This window comes from Mobula hypostoma, chromosome X1, assembly GCF_963921235.1.
Source record: "Mobula hypostoma chromosome X1, sMobHyp1.1, whole genome shotgun sequence".
NCBI lineage: Eukaryota > Metazoa > Chordata > Chondrichthyes > Myliobatiformes > Myliobatidae > Mobula > Mobula hypostoma.
The window spans coordinates 11,692,297-11,715,725 of NC_086128.1; the positions used below are offsets into that span (position 1 = coordinate 11,692,297).

The 23,429-nt window shown below is 41.6% G+C and overlaps 1 protein-coding gene and 1 long non-coding RNA gene across 5 annotated transcripts in view; one reads left to right on the forward strand and one right to left on the reverse strand.

Annotated features, from left to right (window-relative positions):
- Positions 1 to 2,964: 2,964 nt before the first annotated feature.
- LOC134340430 (uncharacterized) lies at positions 2,965 to 5,369 on the reverse strand. The gene is made up of 3 exons (XR_010016553.1): positions 5,254 to 5,369; positions 4,343 to 4,492; positions 2,965 to 3,568 (listed from the first exon to the last, which is right to left on the reverse strand). It is a non-coding gene; the product is annotated as an uncharacterized LOC134340430 (long non-coding RNA).
- A 1,025-nt stretch (positions 5,370 to 6,394) lies between these two features.
- LOC134340551 (bromodomain adjacent to zinc finger domain protein 2A-like) overlaps positions 6,395 to 23,429 on the forward strand; it is a 145,867-nt gene continuing 128,832 nt past the window's right edge. For 2 of the 4 annotated variants that reach the window (XM_063037927.1, XM_063037925.1), the window contains exon 1: positions 6,395 to 6,794. Coding sequence is in view for 2 of the 4 variants with exons in the window: in XM_063037924.1 (XP_062893994.1) it covers positions 8,286 to 8,451 (166 nt within the window). In the remaining 2 variants the exon portion in view is untranslated. Of the gene's footprint in view, positions 6,795 to 7,376; positions 8,452 to 23,429 lie in introns of those variants that run through there. The other 2 variants (XM_063037924.1, XM_063037923.1) reach the window with 2 other exon arrangements.

Here is a 23,429-nt window from a genome sequence, read left to right on the forward strand (position 1 = left end):
CAGTGATGAAATGCTTTGAGAAGTTGATCATGGTTAGAATGAACTCCTGATTGATGAGCTACAGAACCTGGGCCACTGTACCTCCCTCTGCAAATAGATCCTTGACTTTCTAACCAGAAGACCACAATCTGTGCGGATTGGTGATAATATTTCCTCCTCTCTGACGATCAACACTTCTGCACCTCAGGGGTGTGTGCTTAGCCCACTGCTCTACACTCTTTATTCCCATGACTGTGTGGCTAGGCATAGCTCAAATACCATCTATAAATTGGCTGATGATTCAACCATTGATGGTAGAATCTCAGATAGTGATGAAAGGACGTACAGGAGCAAGCTATGCCAACTAGTGGAGTGGTGTCACAGCAACAACCTGGCACTCCATGTCAGTAAGATGAAACAGCTGATTGTGGACTTCAAGAAGGGTAAAATGAGAGAACACATACCAATCCTCATAGAGGGATCAGAAGTGGAGAGAATGAGAAATTTCAAGTTCCTGGGTGTCAAAATCTGAGGATCTAACCTGATCCCAACATACCGATGCAGCTATAAAGAAGGCAAAACAATGGCTTTAGGAGTTTGAAGAGATTTGGTTTGTCAACTAAAACACTCAAAAACTTCTATAGATATACAGTGGAGAGGATTCTGACAGGCTGCATCACTGTCTGGTGTGGGGGATGAGGGGTAGGGTGCTACTGCACAGGACCAAGAGAAGCTACAGAAAGTTGTAAAATTAGTCAGCTCCATCTTGGGTACTAGCCTCCGTAGTATCCAAGACACCTTCAGGGAGCAGTGCCTCAGAAAGGTGACTTCCATTATTAAGGACCCCCAGCACCCGGGGCATGCCCTTTTCTCACTGTTACCATCAGGTAGGAGATACTGAAGACACACACTCAACGATTCAGGAACAGCTTCTTTCCCTCTGCCATACGATTCCTGAATGGACATTGAAGCTTTGGACACTACCTCCCTTTTTAAAATAATAATTATTTCTGTTTTTGCATGATTTTAATCTATTCAATATGCCTATATATACATATATATGTGTGTGTGTGTACGTACTTTAATTAATTAGTTTCTATATAATCATGCAATGTATTGTATTGCTGCTCCTAAGTTAACAAATTTCATGACACATGCTGGTGATAATAAACCTGATTCTGATTCTGAACCATGTGATCTAAGTAGCTGTCAATGACGAACAGGGGAAAATTATTGAGCTTCAATGGGTGCAATGGATTAGGAACTACTAATGTTTTGATCCATATATGCAGAGCCATTGAATTACACTCCAGCAGGTGGGGGACTGAAATTAAATAAATTTGGAATTGAAAGCTGATCTTGACCAAAACTAATTTCTAAAACCAGGGAGGGGAACCTGCCAGAAGTTGATTACATATGTAACTCCAGAGTTGTGAATTTTTTTAATGTTAATTTTTCTGTGACCTCGTAGTCACCAGCAAAATTTATTGCCCCAGAATACTATGCAACTTGAAGGGGAACCTGTAGGGGATGGTGTTCTCTTGCACCTGTGCCTTTTTGATGTTAAGGGTGGCAGGTTTGGGAGGTGCTAATAGTCTTCTGTAGCAATAGCTTCAGAATATTTTATAGATAATACACATGACAGTCTCTCTGATTGACTCTTAACTGTCTCCTTAGTTGAGGAACAATTAGAGATGGCCGATAGAGTAAATGTCGGCATTCATGTGAATGAATAAATAATAATAAGATCCCAAGCTACTGTGTATCTTCTGCTGGCTGGTTACAGCATTGATGAAACGGACTCTTCTGGGAGAAAGTAATACATGAAGGCAGTGTTCATGTCTCAGAGGCACTTAGTTGGATGGGCCAGTGGGTTCTGGCTTAATCCTCACATTCTACTGGGTTAGGAGTCAGTAGCTAGGGCAGCACGCTAGAATAGGGAAGGGGCCAGCTCAGCTGAGGTTCCGACTGCTCGCTGCCTTGGCTTCCGCAGGAAGGTAAGGATACTCACAGAGCAGCTCCACAACACTCTGGACAGGCCACCAGATACCTTGCTTCCTGTGCTATCATCCAGAAAGATTCCTGCAATACTTTCTGTTCATGTTTCTCGAGCCAAACTCCTCTGCCCACCTTTTCCAATTCATTCACACTAGTGTCCCCAGTTTGTCCGTGAGCCAGTAGGGTTGCTCGGTACCATCTGAGGGGGATAATGCTCATAGTGATTTTTGGCAAAGTATACAGCTCTAGTGTTAGAAAATATGTGATAGCATTGCACCAGTGGTAGCTTTATGTGTGCTATCATGCATTTTATAACACTACCCTAAAATAAGCATTTCTGAAAAGTGGCCAATATAAAGTACAACATTAGTAGAGCTACTAGGACTTGATGTTTCAATTCCTATGGTAAGTTGGCACTCGGTGTTGGCAGTGACCTTGGAGTGGTGACAAGGAGGGAGGGTAGGTACGTCATCGGGGTCATCAAGTGGGCACCCTCCTTCTTTGACGTTTCGTTGATAAGCCCATGACGTCTCCAGAGGGCTCAACGGTGCTACCTGGCGTCCCAGATACACCCCCTCAGTTCCATACCAGTTGTTGTCTTTCCTTTTAATCCAAATCCAGTTGCTGCTTTCTTCTGCTGCATTTGACAAGGACTTGACTGCTTGTTGGAGGGAGTGACCCCTCACCCCCTTCTTCTTCAATATATATATATATATATATATATATATTCAACCTAGTGGTATTTTGTCATCAGTGATCCCTCAACATTGACATTTGTCACAATGATAGCTGAGTTCAAGCACTTTTCATCAAATGTTGCTATAAAATTCTACTTGAAAACTATGTCATTGGTGGCACTCGCAGTACAGTGCCCAATTTCAGGAGAGTGAATCATTTCATTTTTAGAAACATATTTGTCTGTTCTTTATTTTGGAAAAGTCAATAAAAAACCCTAGGACACATATAATCACATGGATTTGTAGAGAATTTATTCAGGAATTCAAATAAGTAATCACTTTTTGTATATATTCCATATTAACATCAGTACAGCAGAAAATGTTACCCTAGCCCCCAAAAGCTTTTTACATGACATGGAGCCCTTCAGAAATTTCACCTTATTACAAAAAATGCAGATTTGATCATATCTCCTGCTTTGGATGAAGATCTCCTACTTGGCCTTTTTGATGTACAGGGATTCTCACCAGCTTCATCAGTAATGCTTTCCTTGACTTTCCTTTTCAGAGTATCTCAGTCTCTCTTCATGGTGAAGAGGCTTCTGCATCTTCGGTGATAGTAGATTCTTGGGACTTCTCTTTCTCCAAGTTTTTTTTAGCAACATCTAAAATAGGGGCATAGTTTCTCACTTTGGCTGCTTCAAGTAATGTTTTCCAGGATTCATAGTCTCAAGGACTAACTAAATGGTCATCATCTTCTTTTGATGTTTTCCGGTGTATGATACACTGCTTCTTAATAGATTCTTTGTGCTTATGTCTCTCCATTCTGAAGAAAAGTGATTCAGCTACTCGAGATCTAAATCTACTCCACTCTTCTCTCTCCTCTCTTGTGTAGGACTATCCCACCACCACAGTACCTGAAACAGAAAAAAAATCACATTAACATTGCTGGTGAAAAAAGCACCTGCTGCAAAGGTGATATAAATGTACGTATAAATGGTGATATACAAGATATAAATGTGAAACAGAACACGAAAACAGAAGTACATCTTGTGTAATGTATAGTCACTGTGTTGTCACTGCCAGTAATAGATGACATTTGTAGAGATGCTAATTTTAACAACTTTTCTGCAAAACATATAGTCTGAGCTATATTCCCACCAATTTTGAAAGACAAAGCATCAATAATAAGAGAGAACCATCAGTTTGAAGTAGAATGCTTTATTCTGTGCTATGTATAGTTTTGAAAAGTGTGTTTTGTCATGGGGTTATAAATCGAGTGATAACACACAGAAAGCTACCAATGCTATCACATATTTTCTAGCACTAGGGGTGTATACCTTGCCAAAAATCACTATAAGAATTATTCCCCCCAGATGGTACCGGTGGCCCAAATTTGGGGTCCTGGCTCACGGACTAAGTTGGAAAAATTAGTGCCCAGCACGCACTGGTTGTTGTTCTTAGTACAGTATCTGAATTTTGTTCTTAAGAACGGTAACTGTTGAAAAAAACGTGATGAAAGCCCCTTCTATGTAATTGGGCTTCTAGCTCACCTCCAGAAAGCGTGCAGTTACAATTTAGGAGTAGGTTCCACTTCTTGCTGACAGTTTATTCGGCATGCACCTTTTACCAACTGCAAACGTTTCGAAAGGTCATCGACCTGTTCACTCTACTGATGTCTCTTGACTTACCGTGAGGCCACATTTTCCCCCCAGTTGCGAGGAAGAGTCGCTGAACCAAAACGTTGACTGTTTTCTCTTCCACTGATGCTTCTGGACTAGCTGAGTTCTTCGAACGTTTCTGTTGTACCAAAATCTAGCGCCTGCAGTTTCGATTGTTTTCTAAACAAAAGCGGCACAAACAAATAGTTGAACTCAGCTATCATTGTGACAAATCTCAATGTTGAGGGATCACTGATGACAAAATACCACTAGGTTGAATATATATGTTGTACTTTATATTGGCCACTTTTCAGAAATGCTTATTTTAGGGCAGCGTTATAAAATGCATGATAGCACACATAAAGCTACCACTGGTGCAATGCTATCACATATTTTCTAACACTAGAGATGTATACCTTGCCAAAAATCACTATGAGCAATATTCCCCTCAGATGGTACCGACCAACCCTACTGGCTCACGGACTAATAATGATTTACAGTCCACCGTCTATCATCGAATAACTTCCGATCACAGAGAGAGAGAGTGAGAGGGTTCAGATCAGGGGAGTAAAGCATTGTCCTTGGATGCTAGAAGGAGTTTGCGGTATCAAAAGACAGCAACTAAATTGCCGAATCTCTGGGTGATCGTGGTTAATCCACATCCCCCCTCAGCGCAGGCTGTGTAATTCCTCCAAACCAGAGGCACCAGTAAAGTCATTACAATTCGTAAACAAAAAAAAATGCCCGACTCGATCCAAGCATAAACTCATTTTAACTCGCCTAAAGGGGATATTGACGAAGGTTCCATATATTCTGTGCATTTTCATTTCTCAATGCTATCTTCCCAGAATATTTGCAGCGTTTATGATTTCTCGTGTTTTCAGACTGATCCTCTCTTCAGCCCGCATCTTCCGAATGCTTAGTTAACACGATTTACCTACCATGCTGCTTCAATTATTTCTGTTGGTAAGTACACCCCCACTATGAAACTGAGCTATGAAGACCGGGGAAGTCACAAATACTATTTGTGATCTTTACCGCCTTCGATCAGGCGACAGAAACAGTGAGGCGAACAGAGGACGCATTAACCAGAGCTCTCACTCCGCTTCAATTTGAAGCGACCTCTGTTGGACAGTATGCAGTCGGTCCCCGGGTGAGCACAAGTTCTGGTTGTGCTGGGATACCCCGTTAATGGAGGATGGTATTTGGGCCATGAAGGGTCGTCACTCGAACCGAGCACAGGAAAGTTGTCAGTTGTGTGTGGAACTCGAGCCCAGCAGGAATTAAAAGCAGCAGCGGAAAAAAAAGTGTAAAATGGTGGAAAAGAATCCACCACCCACTCTGCCAAATTGTTTTTTTACACGTGGGAGTCTAAAATATAGTAAGTGCATGGGGGGGGGGGGAGCGAGGGAGGATGCAAAAGTCTGACAATTAGGCGATCTTTGCTCAAATGCTCCAGATGTCTCCACACCAGCTGTTATTGGAGTGCGGTGAGAATGAATTCGCTTACAGTAAGTTCAGCACAGACCACACACCGATACTGACCAGGAGTAGCTAGTTTAATCACTGGAACTGTCACTTAGACACACTTTCTCTACAATTCTGTTACACGTTCCTGGGTTTAGATATTCTCCCAATGATTCCTTGTTGCATTTTTAAAATATCTTCTCTCTGAAAATCTCGTCCTTTAAGGAAAATAAAAGCTGAAAGAAACGGAACTACCTGTTTCTCTGTGAAAGTCTGCAAAGGTCCCATATTGGGAAGGGCTGTGTTTTCAAGACTATTTGTATTTTTTTTAATGTCAGTCCCTTTCACAAATCCTGAGAATTAATTAAAATGAAGAGGCCATTTTTGTGGCACTTTCAACAGAAAACACATGTAAATGATGATTGATAATTGATACAAATGATTAATTTCTTCCAAAATCCATTTAACCATAGGGACTGATCTAAAATCAAATTATATTTGCATAAAACATTTCACAACAATACTGGTTCCATGTAAATGAACATAACAGAACTGTAATCAATTAAAATACAAATATGAATCTGACAATATTAACACGTTTTTCTAATTAATATTTAATATAATTTCCAAATATAGTTTATGTACATTTTGGTTGTGATTTTTTCTCTACATATTTTTAAAAAAATATTAATTTGAATATCTATATTAATGGATGAACTACAAAGTTAAAAGGAAAAATGGAGGCATTTAATTGCATAATTATGAAGGTTGTCGCGATGTGGAGCAGCGGAGGATGCTGTACAATGGCTGCATGTTAATGAGTAGATGGTAATCTTTCTTTACAAAGTCAAATTTATGCAGATGATGCTGTAGGTCAGAGCTGACTGACGTCATTAGTCTCAGCCACCTGCCTGAAGAGGGGGTGAAACAGACTCTCTGCGAAATCCACCAAACTTTGCCATTTCGGGCTGGTCGTAGCGCTCAGCGCCCGGCTGGGCATGAGCTGGATGGCCAGGTGAGTGATATAACCTGGCTTCTTCCTCTGATCAGGCTGTAAAACCTCCTCATGTAGGGCCCGCAGCAGTTTGGGGATCAGCGTGCGTGCGTGTGATTGCTGTGCAGTTTTTATCTTTTTTTCTTGTGCTTGTATCACTTCCTCCTGCGGCCGGCTCCTGGGCATCTCACTGGGTCTTAGAGTCCGCGTAATCAAATACACACAGAAAGAGCCCGCAGGGTCCTAGTAACCGACATGTTCGCACAGCGTATCAACATAGTCGTTAGTCGTTAATTCTTCCATAGTTGCATTCGATACTTTGGTACACGAATAAATACAGACACATATATACATAATTTGCTAGAGCTGTTGGGGAAAGCTTAAACTAATTTGGCAGGGGGATGGGAACCGGAGTGGTAAGGCAGGGGACTGGGCAGTTAGTAGAGAAGTAGATGCAGTGTGTAGTGAGACTGAGGAAGGACAGGCAGATAATGGGCAAAATTGCAGTCAGAGGGATGAGATAAATGAAGTGTCTTTAAACTAAATAGAAGGCTTGATAGTACAATGGTTTGGAAAAGTGAGGATAAAGTAAAAGCGGAGGAGAGTGCAAGAGAGGTTACAAAAGTCTCCAGACTGAAAAAGACAAAAAGTTTAGAAAAGGATAGGAATTTAACTTCCGGTAACATGGGGGCAAAGTTGAAAAGGGTGATTAATGCTCGACTGAAGGTGTTATATTTGAATGCGCGCCCTATACGGAATAGGGTAAATGGTCTTGTTGCGCATTTAGAGATTGGCAGGTATGACGTGCGGGCATCGCGGAGTCGTGGCTGAAAGATCATAGCTGGGAGCTTAACATCCAAGGATATACATTGTATAGGTTAGAGTGGCTCTGTTGGTTTAAAAAAAAGTAATCCTTAGAAAGAGGATTGAAAGATGTAGTATTCTTTCGGGAAGGGTAAAAAGACCCAGATGGGAATTAAATATAGGCCTCTGAATAGTAGCCAGGATGTGGGATGCAAGTTATATCGGGAGATAGAAAGGCATGTGAAAAGGGCAATGTTGCAATAGTCATGAGAGATCTCAATATGCAGGTGGATTGGGAAAATCAGGTTGGTGCTGGATTTCAAGAGAAGGAATTTGTCGAATGCCTTCAAGATGTCTTTTTGGAGCAGTTTGTGATAGCGCCCACTTAGGAATGGCAATTCTGGATTTGGTGTTGTGTAATGAACCAGATTTGATTAGCAAGCTTAAGGTAAAGGAACCCTTAGGAAGCAGTGATCATAATATTAGAATTCACCCTATGGTTTGAGAGGGAGAGGATAAAGTCAGATGTATCAGTATTACAGTGGAGTAAAGGGAATTACAGAGACATGAGAGAGGAGCCGGCCAAAGTTGTTTGGAATGGGACACTCGCAGGGATGACGGCAGAACAGCAGTGGCTGGAGTTTCTGTGGGCAATTCAGAAGGCGCAGAATAGATACATCCCAAAGATGAAGTATTTTTAAAGGGAGGATGGGGCAACTGTGGCTGATAAGGGAAGTCAAGGACAGCATAAAAACAAAGGAGGGGACATATAATATAGCAAACATTAATGAGAAGTTAGAGTATTGGGAAGCTTTTAAAAACCAACAGAAAACAACTAAAAAAGCCACAAGGAGAGAAGAGATGAAATTTGAAGGTAAGCTAGCCAATAATACCAAAAGTTGTTTCTGATATATAAAGAGTAAAAGAGAGGTGTAAGTGGATATCGGCCCACTGGAAAGTGACACTAGAGAGGTAGTAATGGAGGATAAAGAAATGGCAGACAAACTGAATAAGTATTTTGCATCAGTCTTCACTGTGGAAGGCACCAGTACAATGCCAGAGATTCAAGAGCATCGGGGCAGAAATGAATGTAGATATTTGGGAAGCTGAAAGGTCTGAAGGTAGATAAGTCACCTGGAGCATTTGGACTACATCCTAGGGTTCTGAAAGAGATAGCTGAAGAGATTGTGGAGGCATTAATAATGATCATTCAAGAATCACAAGGTTCTGGAATGGTTCCCAGAGTAGTGGAAAATTGCAAATATCACTCCACTCTTTAAGAAGAGAGGAAATTAAAGGATGGGAAACTATAGGCCAGTTAGCCTGACCTCAGTGGTTGTTGGTGAGATGTTGGAGTCTGTTATTAAGGATGAAGTTTTGGGGTACTTTGCGGCACATGATAAAATAGACCAAAGTCAGCATAGTTTCCTTAAGGGGAATGTTGCCTGACAAATCTGTTGGAATTCTTTGAGGAAATAACAAACAAGATGTACAAAGGAAAATTGGTGGATGTTGTGTATGTAGATTTTCAGAAGGCCTTTGACAAGGTGCTGCACACGAGGTTGCTAAACAAGATAAGAGCCCGTGGTATGACAGGATAGATACTATCATGGATAAAAGATTAACTGACTGGCAAAAGGCAAAGAGTAGGCATAAAGGGGACTTTTTCTGATTTGCTGCCAGTGACTAGTGTTGCACAGGGGTCAATTTTGGAACTGCTTTTCACATTATATGTCAATGATTTGGATGATGGAATTGATGGCTTTATGGCCATGTTTGCAGACGGTAGGAAGATAGGTGGAAAGCAGGTAGTGTTGAAGAAGCAGTGAGGCTACAGAATGATTACGAGAATGGGCAAGGAAGTAGCAGATGGATTACAGTGGAAGGAAGTGTATTGTCATGTGTATGGTAGAAGGAATAAAAGTTTAGACTATTTTCTAAATGGGAGAAAATTCAGAAATCAGAGGTGTAAAGAGACTTACCAATCCTCATGCAGGATTCCCTAAAGGTTAACTTGCAGATTGAGTTGATGGTAAGGAAGACAAATGCAATGTGAGCATTGATTTTGAGAGGACTAGAATATAAGAGCAAGGATGCAATGCTAAGGCTGTTTAAGGCATTGGTCAGACTGCACTTGGTCTATTTTGAGCAGCTTTGGGGTCCTTATCTAAGAAACAAGGTGCTTGCATTGGAGAGGGTCCACAGGAGATTCATGAAAATTATTCTAGGAATGAAATGGTTAACATTTGAGAAGTGTTTGATTGGGTTCTCATTTAAATCTATTGAGTATTGAAATACCTAGATAAAGAGGACATGGAGAGAATGTTTCCTGTAGTGGGAGAGTCTAGGACCAGAGGGCACAGCCTCAGAATATAAGTGTGTCAGTTTAGAACAGAGATGAGGAATTTCTTTAACTAGAGAGTGATGAATCTGTGGAATTCATTGCCATAGACGGCTGTGGAGGCCAAGTTATTGGATATATTTAAAGCAGAGGTTGATGGGTTCCTGATTTGTAAGGGTGCCAAAGGTTACGGGAAGACAAAAGAATGGAGCTGCGAGGGATAATAAATCAACCATTGTGGGATGGTAGAGCAGACTTGAAGGGTTGAATGGCCTAATTCTGTTCCTCTGTCTTATGCTCTTAAGGTTTACTCTGCATTTTTTTTCCATTAATTGTAAGAAGATTGCATGAATTTTGCAAAATAAGAGATATAGAGTTGGTTTGAGGTAGTGAACCATATCATTGATCTTCTTTACGGTAGGTAACCTAATCACCTGGTGCAAGATATTAACTAGTGTAAAGTTTTCAATGCTGGATCCTAGTAAGTCATTGTCTGTGTTATTATTGTTGTACCTAGACTTTCATTTGGGTCAGAATCATAAAAGATCCATTGCTGTGAAATTCCCAATGCACTTCCTGTTTCCTCAGATTGTCACTTATGAGTTTAAAGATGGAGATACAGCACAGAAAGAGGCCCTTCAGCTCACTGTCCATGCAGGCCATAGCCACCCAGTTTTTACACTAACCCATTTTATTCTCCCCATATTCCCATCTACTGTCCGCAGATTCTACCATTCACATACACCCTCAGGGACAATGAACCTACCAACCCGCATGTCTTTGGGATGCAGAAGGAAATGAGAGCACCTCAGGGAAACCCACACAGTAACAGGAAGAACATACAAACTCTATACAGACATTTTGTACTTTAGCCACTTCGGTATCAAGTAAGATGAGAAATGTTGGCAATAGGTGACATAGGATTAGCTGTGTAAACTAATACCAGTCTGACTCAGACTCAGACAGTAAATGGATAAAATGTTTGTGAGAGAAAAACAAGACTTATCATTTCAGGGTTCTGGTAGGTTGAATTAAAGAAAAAAAAAGAATCTTTCAGCAAGTCAGACAGCATCTGTGGAAAGAAAAACCCAATTAATGGGTAAGATGACCCTTCATCTGAAAAATTGACTCTGTTCCTCTCTCCACAGATGTTGCTGAGCATTTCCAACATTTCCTGTTTTTATTTTAAAACTATAATTATATACTTGTGAAGAACAGATGTCTACAGATCCTTCTCCACAGCCAAAGTGCTAGCGATAAAGGGAGATTTTTGACTTTAACAGCTGCTTAGAGACAAGTGGTCACATGCTTTAAAACCAACAAATCTTCCACCTGAGAGCCCCAGTTGGGAATACTGACTCGCTCTTTGTGGAGAACATAAGAAATGGGAACAGGAAGCAGCCATTCAGCCCCTCATTCCTGCTTTGCCATTCAATAAGATCGTAGGTGATCTATTTCGGTACCATTTTCCTTTGATTTCTTTAAAAAATAAAAATCTATCACTTTACCTCTTGAATGTACTGGATATCCACAGGTATAGAATTCCAACCATCACCATCTCTGAGTGAACAACATTCTTAACTCTACCTTGAACGGCCAATCCCTTATGTTGACACTGTGACCCTGATTCTCAACATTACAGCCAGAGGGAAACATCAGCCCTATGTTGATTCTGTCAAGACCCATCAAACTTTTTTGTGTTTCAATGAGGTCACTACTTTGACGTACATAGTTTAGTGCCTTGTGATTTCTCCAGAGGATGCTCTCGGCTTCCATCATTCCAGCAAGAAGGCAATAGAAGCCCCGTCAATGAAACATTTAGAGTCACAGAGTTATATAGCATGGAAATGGGCCTTTTGGCCCATCGAGTCAGTGCTCAGCACTCAGCCACTCACTACACTAATTCCATTTTATTCTTCCCATATTCTAATTCTCCCCAAATTCTACTATTCAGCTATACTAGGGACAGTATGCAGTGGCCAATTAAACAATCAGCTTGTACACCTTTGGGATGTGGGAGAAAATCAGAGCACCTGGGGAAACCCACACAGCACGGAGAATGTGCAAATTCCACCCGCAGACAAGACCTGGGGTCAGGATTGAACCTGGGTGTCTGGCATTATGAGGCAGTGGCTCTACTAGCTGCACCACTGTGCCACCAAAGGAAAGAGATCAATTTACAGACAAAATGAGTGAGGAGAGAGCAGAAATATGCTTATGGGATTTAAGATCAGCCACGATCATGTCAATTGGAGAAGCAGCTTTGAAGGGCTGAAGACCTAGTCTTCCTCCTACTTTCTATGTTTCTATGGCATTGACTTAGATTTGCAAATATTGTGAGCATTGACTGCCTTTAGGTGACTTACTAAAAAAGGGCACTTTCATGAGTGCAGAATGTCAGTGCCAGTAAAGGTACTTAAGGGGATATTAAAAGCAAGACTGGAGGCCTGGAGGTGGCTTGTCTTAGGGTTGGAGGCTTGTCTGTATGCCTTTTCAGGATGCCTTTTATGGAAGCGTCTTGCAATCTTGATGGTTTCATGGCTTCATTAGACAGTACAGTATTACAAATAAGACACATGGGGTGTTGCTGATCTGACAGGAACAGAATAAAACCATACTCCAGGTATATAACATTGTATTGACGCACTTTCTGTAGTTTCTGTTTCTTAGTAGGATTAGAATTCAAGGCTTCACCACCTTCAGACTCATACAGTACATACCTATCATTCATTAATGGGGCTAAATTAAAATTAAAAATGAACACAGACGGGGAATGCCTCTCGGATGTTGACGATGGCAGTGAGTTGACACAGTCGGTCAGGTCTCGTGCCTCAAGTTAGGGTGCTGCTTACCGCACCCCTCCCCACCAATAATCAAGATAATACAATATCTTGTAATATCTGCTATCAACAAGATTATAGTTCATCCATTAAATAGCAGAGTATTTTGCCAGTTATGCCAAGATGGCAATGAAGAGTTGGATGCTTGTTTCTCCACACTGAACTGTGTTGGCTGTCAAAAGGCTGCTGCTTAAAATATTTCTTTGATCTTTTTGATACTGTGGTTGAATTTTTGCTCAAAATCAACAAGAGCTTGGGAAACAAGATTGAACTTCTACTGGGAGATGTGGCATACCTAGTTGATCTGTATGACAAAATGAACATTCTAAATATGAAACATCAGGGTGAGGTTTTCAATTTAATCCAGGCCAAAATTGCAGTTTCCACTTTTATCAGAAAATTGGAAATATATAAACAAAATATTGGGAGTGGAATGTTCTCACTGCATGAAAAGTGTGACACTTTCTATCACAGATCGTGATTTGCAAGAGTACTGCTTATACCTGCAGTCACTGAAGAAGGATTTTCAGAATCAATTCAAGGATTTGAACAATCTGGATATTCCAGACTGGGTAATTAACCCATTTCTTTGCAAGGTGGAAGAACAGGAAGAGAGCTTGCAAGAAGAAATTATCAAAATTCAGAATGATGAAGAAGCAAACATGCTTTTCAAAAATGTCAGCTTTTGTGGTATGTGGCTACACTGTCATACAAAGTTTCCTGGTCTTTGGCAAAGAGCTAAACTGCTGTTCATTGTATTCCCATCCTCCTACCTTGTTGAGAGAGGCTCAGTGCAGTGAACCATATACTCATTTCAAAAAAAAACAGAAACCACTTAGATATTGTTACGTGTGGGGACTTTAAACCTTTTGCAGTCACAGCTTGAACCAGATATTTCAACTCTTGCTAAAAACCATCAAGCTCAAGGATCACATTGATAATCAAAGCTGCAGTACAGCGTACAGGTACTGTGTAAGCTAGGTTTAAAGACAAATAAAAATTTAAAGCAGAATCATTTTTCTCATGTAGATATGTTTTTACACTATTGGGGCGACAGAAAGTATATTGTGTGTAAGAGGGGCGTTGGGAAATATGAAGGTGCTTTAGGGTTTTGTTGGGCTTAAAAAGGTTGGGAAACACTGTAGATTATATAAAGGGCATGAAGTAGGAAAGGCCCTAAATATTGTCGGATGCAATATGCAGAACGTTGTAGGGATATGCTATTTAATAATAAGGGGACTTGCAGTTACTTTGTTATAATTGCATTTTCCAATAATGAATCACAGTGGTTATTGTTATGGAAGGCAACACAGCAAACTGTTTTGAACAACATTCTGCAAATGCCCGTAAAATGTCACCTTAGGTTTCATGTTAGAGATCTTGAGAGATAAGGAGGTAAACATTTTACAAACTGAGCCCAGCTGTCACAAAAGGAATTTTCCAGATGATAGCTTTTTATTTTGTTTATAGTTCTCAACTTGTGTCCTTGTATCATGACCCCAACAGTAATGCTATTATTGATACAGTGTCTATCTATAAAAAGTATTCTCCTTCTTGGAAGTTTCTGTGTTTTATTGTTTTTCAACGTTGTATCACAGTGGATTTAATTTGGCTTTTTTGACGCTGATCAACAGAAAAAGACTCTCATGTCAAAGTGAAAACAGATCTCTACAAAGTGATCTAAATTAATTACAACTATAAAACAAAAAATAATTGATTGCATAAGTGTTCACCCTCTTCAAGTCAGTATTTAGTAGATGTACCTTTGGCAGCAATTACAGCTTTGAGTCTGTGTGGATAGGTCTCTATCAGCTTTGCACATCTGGACATAGCAATTTATCGCTATTCTTCTTTACAAAACTGCTCAAGCTCTGTCAGATTGCATGGGGATTGTGAGTGAACATCCCTTTTCAAGTCGAGTCACAAATTCTCAAATGGATTGAGGTCTGGACTCTGATTTGGCCACTCCAGGACATTAACTTTGTTGTTTTAAGCCATTCCTGTGTAGCTTTGGCTTTTTGCTTGGAGTAATTGTCTTGCTGGAAAACAAATCTTCTCCTAAGTCGCAGTTCTCTTGCAAACTGCATCAGGTTTTCCTCCAGGATATCCCTGTATTTTGCTGCATTCGTTTTACCCTCTACCTTAGCAAGCCTTGCGGGGCCTGCTGCAGAGAAGGATCCCCACAGCATGATGCAGCCACCACCATGCCTCACAGGAGAGATGGTATGTTTTTGATGATGTGCAGTGTTTGGCTTGCACCAAACATAGCGTAAAGTCTGATGGCCAAAAAGCTCAAATTTGATTCTAGCTGACTTCAGAGTCTCCCACATGCCTTCTGGCAAACTCTAGCCCAGATTTCATGTGAGTTTTTTTCAACAGTGGTTTTCTCTTTGCCACTCTCCGATAAAGCTGCAACTGGTGAAGCACCCGGGCAACAGCTGTTGTATACACAGTCTCTCCCATCTCCACTACTGAAGCTTGTAACTCTTCCAGAGTTGTCATAGGTCTCTTGGTGGCCTCCCTCACCAGTTCTCTTCTTGCATGGTCACTTAGTTTTTGAGGATGGCCTGCTCTCGGCAGATTTACAGCTCATCTGTATCCTTTCCATTTTTTGATGATTGACTTAACCGTATTTCAAGGCATATTCAGTGACTTGGAAATTTTCTTGTATCTATCTCCTGACTTGTGCTTTTCAAAAACCTTTTTGTAGAGTTGTTTGGAGGGTTCTTTTGGCTTCATGGTGTAGTTTTTGCCAGGGTACTGACTCAACAGTTGGACCTTCCAGATACAGGTGTATTTTTACTACAATCATTTGAAACACCTTGACTTCACATAGATCTCCAAAAACAGATCTCCATTTAACTAATCATGCGACTTCTGAAACCAGTGACGATTTCGTGTGTCATTAAGGGGGGGGGGGTAAATACTTATGCAATTAAATTGGATCACATTGTAAAGATCTGTTTTCACAGGATAAAGGGGAAGCCTTTTAGGACCGAGATGAGGAAAAACTTCTTCACACAGAGAGTGGTGAATCTGTGGAATTCTCTGCCACAGGAAACAGTTGAGGCCAGTTCATTGGCTATATTTAAGAGGGAGTTAGATATGGCCCTTGTGGCTAAAGGGATCAGGGGGTATGGAGGGAAGGCTGGTACAGGGTTCTGAGTTGGATGATCAGCCATAATCATACTGAATGACGGTGCAGGATCAAAGGGCCGAATGGCCTACTCCTGCACCTATTTTCTATGTTTCTAAGAGTTTTTTTCTGTTGATCAGTGTCAAAAAAAAACAAATTAAATTCACTGTGATTCAATGTTGTAAAACAATAAAACATGAAAATTTCCAAGGGGGAGTGAATACTCTTTATAAATATGTGCATGAAATCTGCATACTCAGCATAGACTGGGAATAGAACATAGAACATCTCTAGTCTATATGGCTCAAAATTGCAAATTCTCTCAAACTGCTACTGGGGCAGAAGAATTTTGAATTTAAAAATATGGCAACAGCCACCAGTTTAATTCCACAAAGCATGGCAATTTTGGAAACTGTTCTTGCCTTGATTGACCACGTGATGTTGTTTGAGGGTTGCAACGCAAGGTTACTTGTAGATTGGTTACCGTGGCTTCCTCTGTTGACTATTTAGTGTTTAAAATAGTGAAAATGACCAAAAGAGAAATTGCAAGTAGGGCCAAGATCCTGCTAATTATTATGGGGAGCAAATGACACAGAGCTGGTGCAGTGCTGTACAAAGCAGTTCATGCACATGCTGAATCCCTTTCCGGAATGATATGCCAAGTGGAGGTCTTGCAGCTACACACAGGAAGAAAGAGATAGTTGTTGCCTTTTTGCAAGCTTTGTAACACTCACTTTTGTACATCTCCCAACGGGGTTTTATAGAATAGTTTCAGCAAAGATTGGAGGCAGAAATCTTGGTCACTCTCCTGGAGTTGCAGTAAGGGCAGCCATGATCTTATTGAATGGCAGAGTATGTTTTAGTGGTCAAGCCCTCATTTGTATGTTTGTATAACCAAGTACATTCTGTAAGAGATGGAGGCTGCGAATGACTTTGTTTCTTTATTCTCAAAGTGGAATTACCCTGGGGAAACTAGGCCAGAATTTGTTTAAAATGAATGCTGGAAATCTAAAATAATTACTGAAAATGTTGAAAACACTCAGCAGCTCAAAAAGCATCAGTGGGGGGAGAAACAGAGTCAGTGTTTCAGGACTGAGATCCTTCATGCTCTAAACAGATCTTTTATTGCACTTTGCTTCCTTTTTCACTGATAGTTTGGACAACTTTCTACTTTCTGACAACAGAAGGAGTTGTCCAAATTAACTTCAGCTCTAGACATTTCTCTCTAGTCCTGTAAGACATTATTTTTCTGCTTACTAAGCAAATTCTTTTGAGGGTTAGGAATAAGATTTTTTAAAGGATACTTGTATTGGTATGTATGTCTTACCACTTGAGATATATCTGAGATAAACTGGGCCTCCTATCCAGCCATTTCCTTGGATGTTGATGTTTTATTGTAAAGTTTTATTTCTATAAAAGTGGGGGGCTGGGGGGGAAGTACAACTTCTGCTTGCTTTGATGTTTTAGTGGAGCTTTCCTTACATTCATAGTGTTGTCAAGATAACACATGCATAGCATTATTAGATCTATAAATAGTTGTGCTAGTGCATCCTCTGTACAAGGCATCTTTGCTACTCCTGTGTTTGAGAGGCTTTTACACAGGTCTTAGCCCCTCAGTGTCTCATGGCTGCAAGACTGAGACTGCAGTCCTTCCCCATAAAGCTTTTGCATTGACTGCTGCAGCTCGGAATATGTTCGGTGGCAGCATTCCTTTACAGATATCTTGTTACAAATATCTAGGGTTATTCTGTTGTAACTGGTGCCATGAGTTTGGAGTTGCATACTATGCCTAGAGAATGAAGAGACCATGTGATACAGAATCCCTTTGAAGTAACAAAGTATTTTGAAAACCATTAAACTGGATGAGTCCCCAGGGCCTGATGGGATCTTATCCCAGGATACTGAGGGAAGCAAGAGAGGAGATTGCTGGGGCTTTGTCAGAGATCTTTATATACTCTTTAGCCACAGGCACGGTCATAGGGTCGTAGAGAAGTACAGCACAGAAACAGGCCCTTTGGCCCATGTTGTCGGTGCTGAAACCATTTGAACTGCCTACTCCCATTGATCTGCACTGGGACCACAGCCCTCCATACCATCCATGTACCTATCCAAACTTCTCTTAAACATTGAAATTGAACTTGCATGCACCACTTGTGCTAGCAGCTCGTTCCACACACAACCCTCTGAATAAAGAAGTTTTTCCTGATGGTCCCTGTAAACTTTTCATCTTTCACCCTTAACCCATGACCTTTGGTTTAAGTCCCACCCAACCTCAGTGGAAAAAAGCTGCTTGCATTAGTCCTATCAATACCCCTCATAATGTTGTGTACGTCAATCCTCTCAATCTTCTACATTCTAAGTGCAGTCCTCACCTTTTCAGTATTTCCATATAACTCAGGTCCTCCAGTCCCAGCAACATTCCTGTAAATTTTCTTAGTACTCTTTCAACCTTGTTTACATCTTTCCTAGATAGGTGACCAAAACTACAGACAATAGTCCAAATTAGGCCTCACGAATGTCTTATACAATTTCAACATAACATCCCAATACTTTGATTTATGCCAAAAGCTTTCTTTACAACCCTGTCTACCTGTGACACCACTTTCAATGAATTATGGACCTGTATTCCCAAATCTCTTTGTTCTACTACATTTCTCAGTGCCCAACTGTGCACTGTGTAAGACCTACAAAATGCTAGTGGAACGCAGCAGGCCAGACAGCATCCATAGGAAAAAACACAGTTGAGGTTTCGGGCCGAGACCCTTCGTCAGGACTAACTGAAAGAAGAGATAGTTGGAGATTTGAAAGTGGGAGGGGGAGGGGGAGATCTGAAATGATAGGAGAAGACAGGAGGGGGAGGGATGGAGCTAAGAGCTGGAAAGTTGATTGGCAAAAGGAATACTAGGCCGGAGAAGGGAGAGGATCATGGGATCCTCCCACCACCCCACTAGGAATAGGGTTCCCCTTGTCCTCACCTACCACCCCACCAGCCTCTGGGTCCAACATATAATTCTCCGTAACTTCCGCAACCTCCAACGGGATCCCACCACCAAGCAGATCTTTCCCTCCTCCCCCCCTTTCTGCTTTCTGCAGGGATTGCTCCCTAGGCGATTCCCTTGTCCATTCGTCCCCCCATCCCTTCCCACCGATCTCCCTCCTGGCACTTAACCTTGTAAGCGGAACAAGTGCTACACCTGCCCTTACTCTTCCTCCCTCACCACCATTCAGGGCCCCAGACAGTCCTTCCAGGCGAGGCGACACTTCACCTGTGAGTCGGCTGGTGTGATATACTGCTCCCGGTGTGGCCTTCTATATATTGGTGAGACCCGACGCAGACTGGGAGACTGTTTCGCTGAACACCTACACTCTGTCCGCTAGAGAAAGCAGGATCTCCCAGTGGCCACACATTTTAATTCCACGTCCCATTCCCATTCTGATATGTCTATCCATGGCCTCCTCTACTGTAAAGATGAAGCCACACTCAGGTTGGAGGAACAATACCTTATGTTCTGTCTGGGTAGCCTCCAACTTGATGGCATGAATATTGACTTCTCTAACTTCCGTTAATGCCCCTCCTCCCCTTCTGACCCCATCCCTTATTTATTTATTTTCCTTTTTTCTCTCTCCTTCTCACAATAACTCCTTGCCTGCTCTCCATCTTCCTCTGGTGCTCCCCTCCCCCTTTCTTTCTCCCTGGGCTTCCCGTCCCATGATCCTCTCCCTTCTCCAGCTTTGTATTCCTTTTGCCAATCAACTTTCCAGCTCTTGGCTCCATCCCTCCCCCTCCTGTCTTCTCCTATCATTTCGGATCTCCCCCTCCCCTTCCCACTTTCAAATCTCTAACTATCTCTTCTTTCAGTTAGTCCTGATGAAGGGTCTCGGCCCAAAACGTCAACTGTGTTTTTTCCTATGGATGCTGCCTGGCCTGTTGCATTCCACCAGCATTCTGTGTGTGTTGCTTGAATTTCCAGCATCTGCAGATTTCCTCGTGACTGTGTAAGACCTACCCTATTTGGTCCTACTGAAGTACAACACCTCGCACTTGTCTGCATTAAATTACATCTGCCATTTTTCAGCCCATTTTTCCAGCTGATGCAGATCCCTGCCATGATGGTCTTCCTTGCTGTCCACTACACCCCAATCTTCATGTTATCCACAAATTTGCTGATCCAGTTTACCACATTATCATCCAGATCATTGATATAGATGACAAACAACAAAGGACCCAGCACTGATCCCTGCAGCACTCCACTAGTAACAGGCCTTCAGTCAGAGAGGCAACCATCTACTACCACTCTTTGGCCTCCCCCACAAAGCCAATGTCTAATCCAATTTACTACCTCAACTTGAATGCCGAGCGACTGAATCTTTTTGACCAACCTCCCATGCGGGACCTTGTCAAATCCCTTGCTAAAGTCCATGTAGACAACATCCACTGCCTTGCCTTCTTCCACTTTCCTGGTAGGGAACGTCAACTCAGACCATGAGAGGCCTGCGTTGGGCATTTTCATGCCTTAGAAGGCGCAGATTGGAAGTTTCCTGGTAGTTTCCTTGATAAGCTCTATAAGATTAGATAGACGTGAGTTACCATGCACGAAGCTATGCTGACTTAATCAGTCCATATCTATCCAAATACTCATATATCTGGTCCCTTGGAATACCTTCCAACAATTTTCCCACAACTGATGTTAGACTCACTGGTCTATAATTTCCTGGTTTGTTGTTTAGAGCCTTTATAAACAGTGGAACAACATTGGCTATCATCCAATCCTCTGATACCTCTCCTGTTGCTAAGGATAATTTAAATATCTCTGCTAGGGCCTTGGCAATTTTTGCACTTGTCTCCCACAGGGTCCGAGGGAACACCTTGTCAGGCCCTGGGGATTTATCCACCCTGATTTGCCTCAGGGTTGCAAACGCCTCCTCCTCTGTAATCTGTATATGGTCCATGAAATTAATGCTGCTTTGCTTCACTTCTATGGACTCTATCTTTCTCCTGAGTAAATACAGATGCAAAACATTATTTAAAATCTCTATCATCTGTTTTAGCTCTATGCATGAATTACTATTCTGATCTTCAAGAGGACCAGTTTTGTCCCTTGCAATCCTTTTGCTCTGGACATATCTGTAGAATCCCTTTGGATTCTCCTTCACCTTGTCTGCCTCAGCAACCTCATGCCTTCTTTAAGCCCTCCCGATTTCTTTCTTCACTGTTCTCATTGGGTCCTTCTGGCCCAATGAGCCATGTGCCGCCCAATTATGCACATGTGACCAATTAACCTACTAATCCTTTGGACTGTGGGAGGAAATCAGAGCACCCAGAGGAAACCCATGTAGTCATAAGGAGAATGTACAAGCTTCATACAGACAGTATTGGGAATTGAACCCTGCTCACTGCTGCTGTAAAGCGATGCACTAACTGTTACACTATCATGCACCCCATTTAAGAGGCACGCGAACAAGCATGGAATTAAAAGATAAAGACCGTGTGCAGGCAGAAGGGATCAGTTTAAATTTGCATCATAGTTGGTGCAGACCTGGTGAGCCAACTAGCCTGTCCCTGTGCTGTACTTTTTTGTGCTCTATATTGCTGTAAGGCTTAGTGTCACAGTAGATGTGAAATACAGGTCCAATCTTCAAAGCTTTTTGTGATGGTGACTGTTTTGGTGCCAGAAGGCAAAAGACCCAGAGTCTTTTCAGAAGGAAGCAGACCCAGCAATACTCTGTATTCCTAATGTGATGTAACTCGTACATCAAGAGCTCAGCACAATAGGGGAAAAAAACCGACTGGAAGCTTGGAGACTAAGGTGGAAAGTAGATAGTTGATTGTTTCACAAAATTGTGGTCCCACTGCAGATCTCCTCCATCAGGAAGTCAGACACAGGCTCTCTGTATTTCCATCCATTTGCTGAAAAACTGTATGCATTGTGTACAGTAAACTTAGACAGGATGAGGAGGGCCCTTTAAAGATGAGCTTTAAGAGACCAGTTGTGGGATTATCCCAGTTTCTCTCACCCAATGTTCACAATTTCTACCAGCCTTGCAGTACCAGAACCAAAAGTCGCTTTGTTATGACTGAATCAAGCCAGTGTGGGACAGCATTAACCTCATTTACTCACTGTTGCACTGATGGGATCGGGTAGATTTTATACCTCCATTAAAGTTGGTCATAGCTGTAAGCAGTCCTGATGTAAGATCTCGAAGGAAAATATCAGCTATCCAGCATGTGCAATCTCTTGTGTCTCCACTTACACCGTGGGGTGGGTTTTTATCCAGCATTCTCCTTGGTCCTATAGATTTCATACCAACAGAGTTAGATTACAATTACATTGGTAGTTGTAAGTCAGCAGGCTCTTTGGAGACACTGGCCTTATGTGACCACAATGCACTAACGTGTGATGTTGGGAAGAGCATTCATAGATAATAAGACATGCATGCAGATTTAGGCCATTTGGTCCATCGAGTCTGCTTTACTAGTTGATCATGGCAGATTTATTATCTCTCTCAACCCCGTTCTCCTTCCTTCTACCTTTGATGCCCTTAGTAATCAAGAACCTAGCAACCTCCACTTTAAATATACTCAATGACTTTGCCTCCACAACTGAATGTGCAGTGAATTCCACAGATTCACCACCCTCTGGCTAAATAAATCCCTTCTCATCTCTGTTCTAAAGGGACTTCCTTGTATTCTGAGGCTGCGCTTTCTGGTCTTAGACTCTCCCACATGCATTCTATTTTGGCCTTTCAGCATTCAATAGATGGGGGAGGGGGTAGAAATTACTGGATGTTAGAGAAATTGATGTTCATGCCATCAGGTTGGAGTCTACCCTGATGGAATATGAAGTATTGCTCCTCCAACCTGAGTGAGGCCTCATTGTGGTCTCTGTCTGATTCATTTGGCTGTATTTCCTCCTCCTCCTCCACCCACAGCTATAACGATCAGCAAAAGTTTCAAAGTTCAAAGTAATTTTTTTTATCAGAGTACATACATGTCACCACATACAACTCAGATTCTTTTTGCTGAGGGCATACTCAGCAAATGTATAGGATAGTAACTAACAGGATCAATGAAAGTACAAGAGCATAGAAGACAACAAAAAGTTCAAGTGCAAATATAAAAAAAAGTAATAAATAATAAGAGCATGAAATAACAAGAGAGAGTCATTGAAGTGAGACCATTGTTTGTGGGAACATCTCAATAGATGAATGTAGTTATCCCCTTTTGTTCAAGAGCCTGATTGTTGTGGGGTAGTAACTGTTCTTGAATTTGGTGGTGAGTCCTGAGGCTCTTGTACCTTCTACCTTTTATCTGATGTAGCAGCAAGAAAAGAGCATAGCCTGGGTGGTGAGGAACTTCAATGATGGATGCTGCTTTTCTATGACAGTGTTTTATGTAGATGTGCTCAATGGTTGGGCGGTCTTTACCTGTGATGTACTAGGCTGAATCCGCTACTGTCGGTAGGATTTTCCACTTAAAGGCATTGATGTTCCCATACCAGGCCATAATGCAGTCAGTCAATACACTTTCCACCACA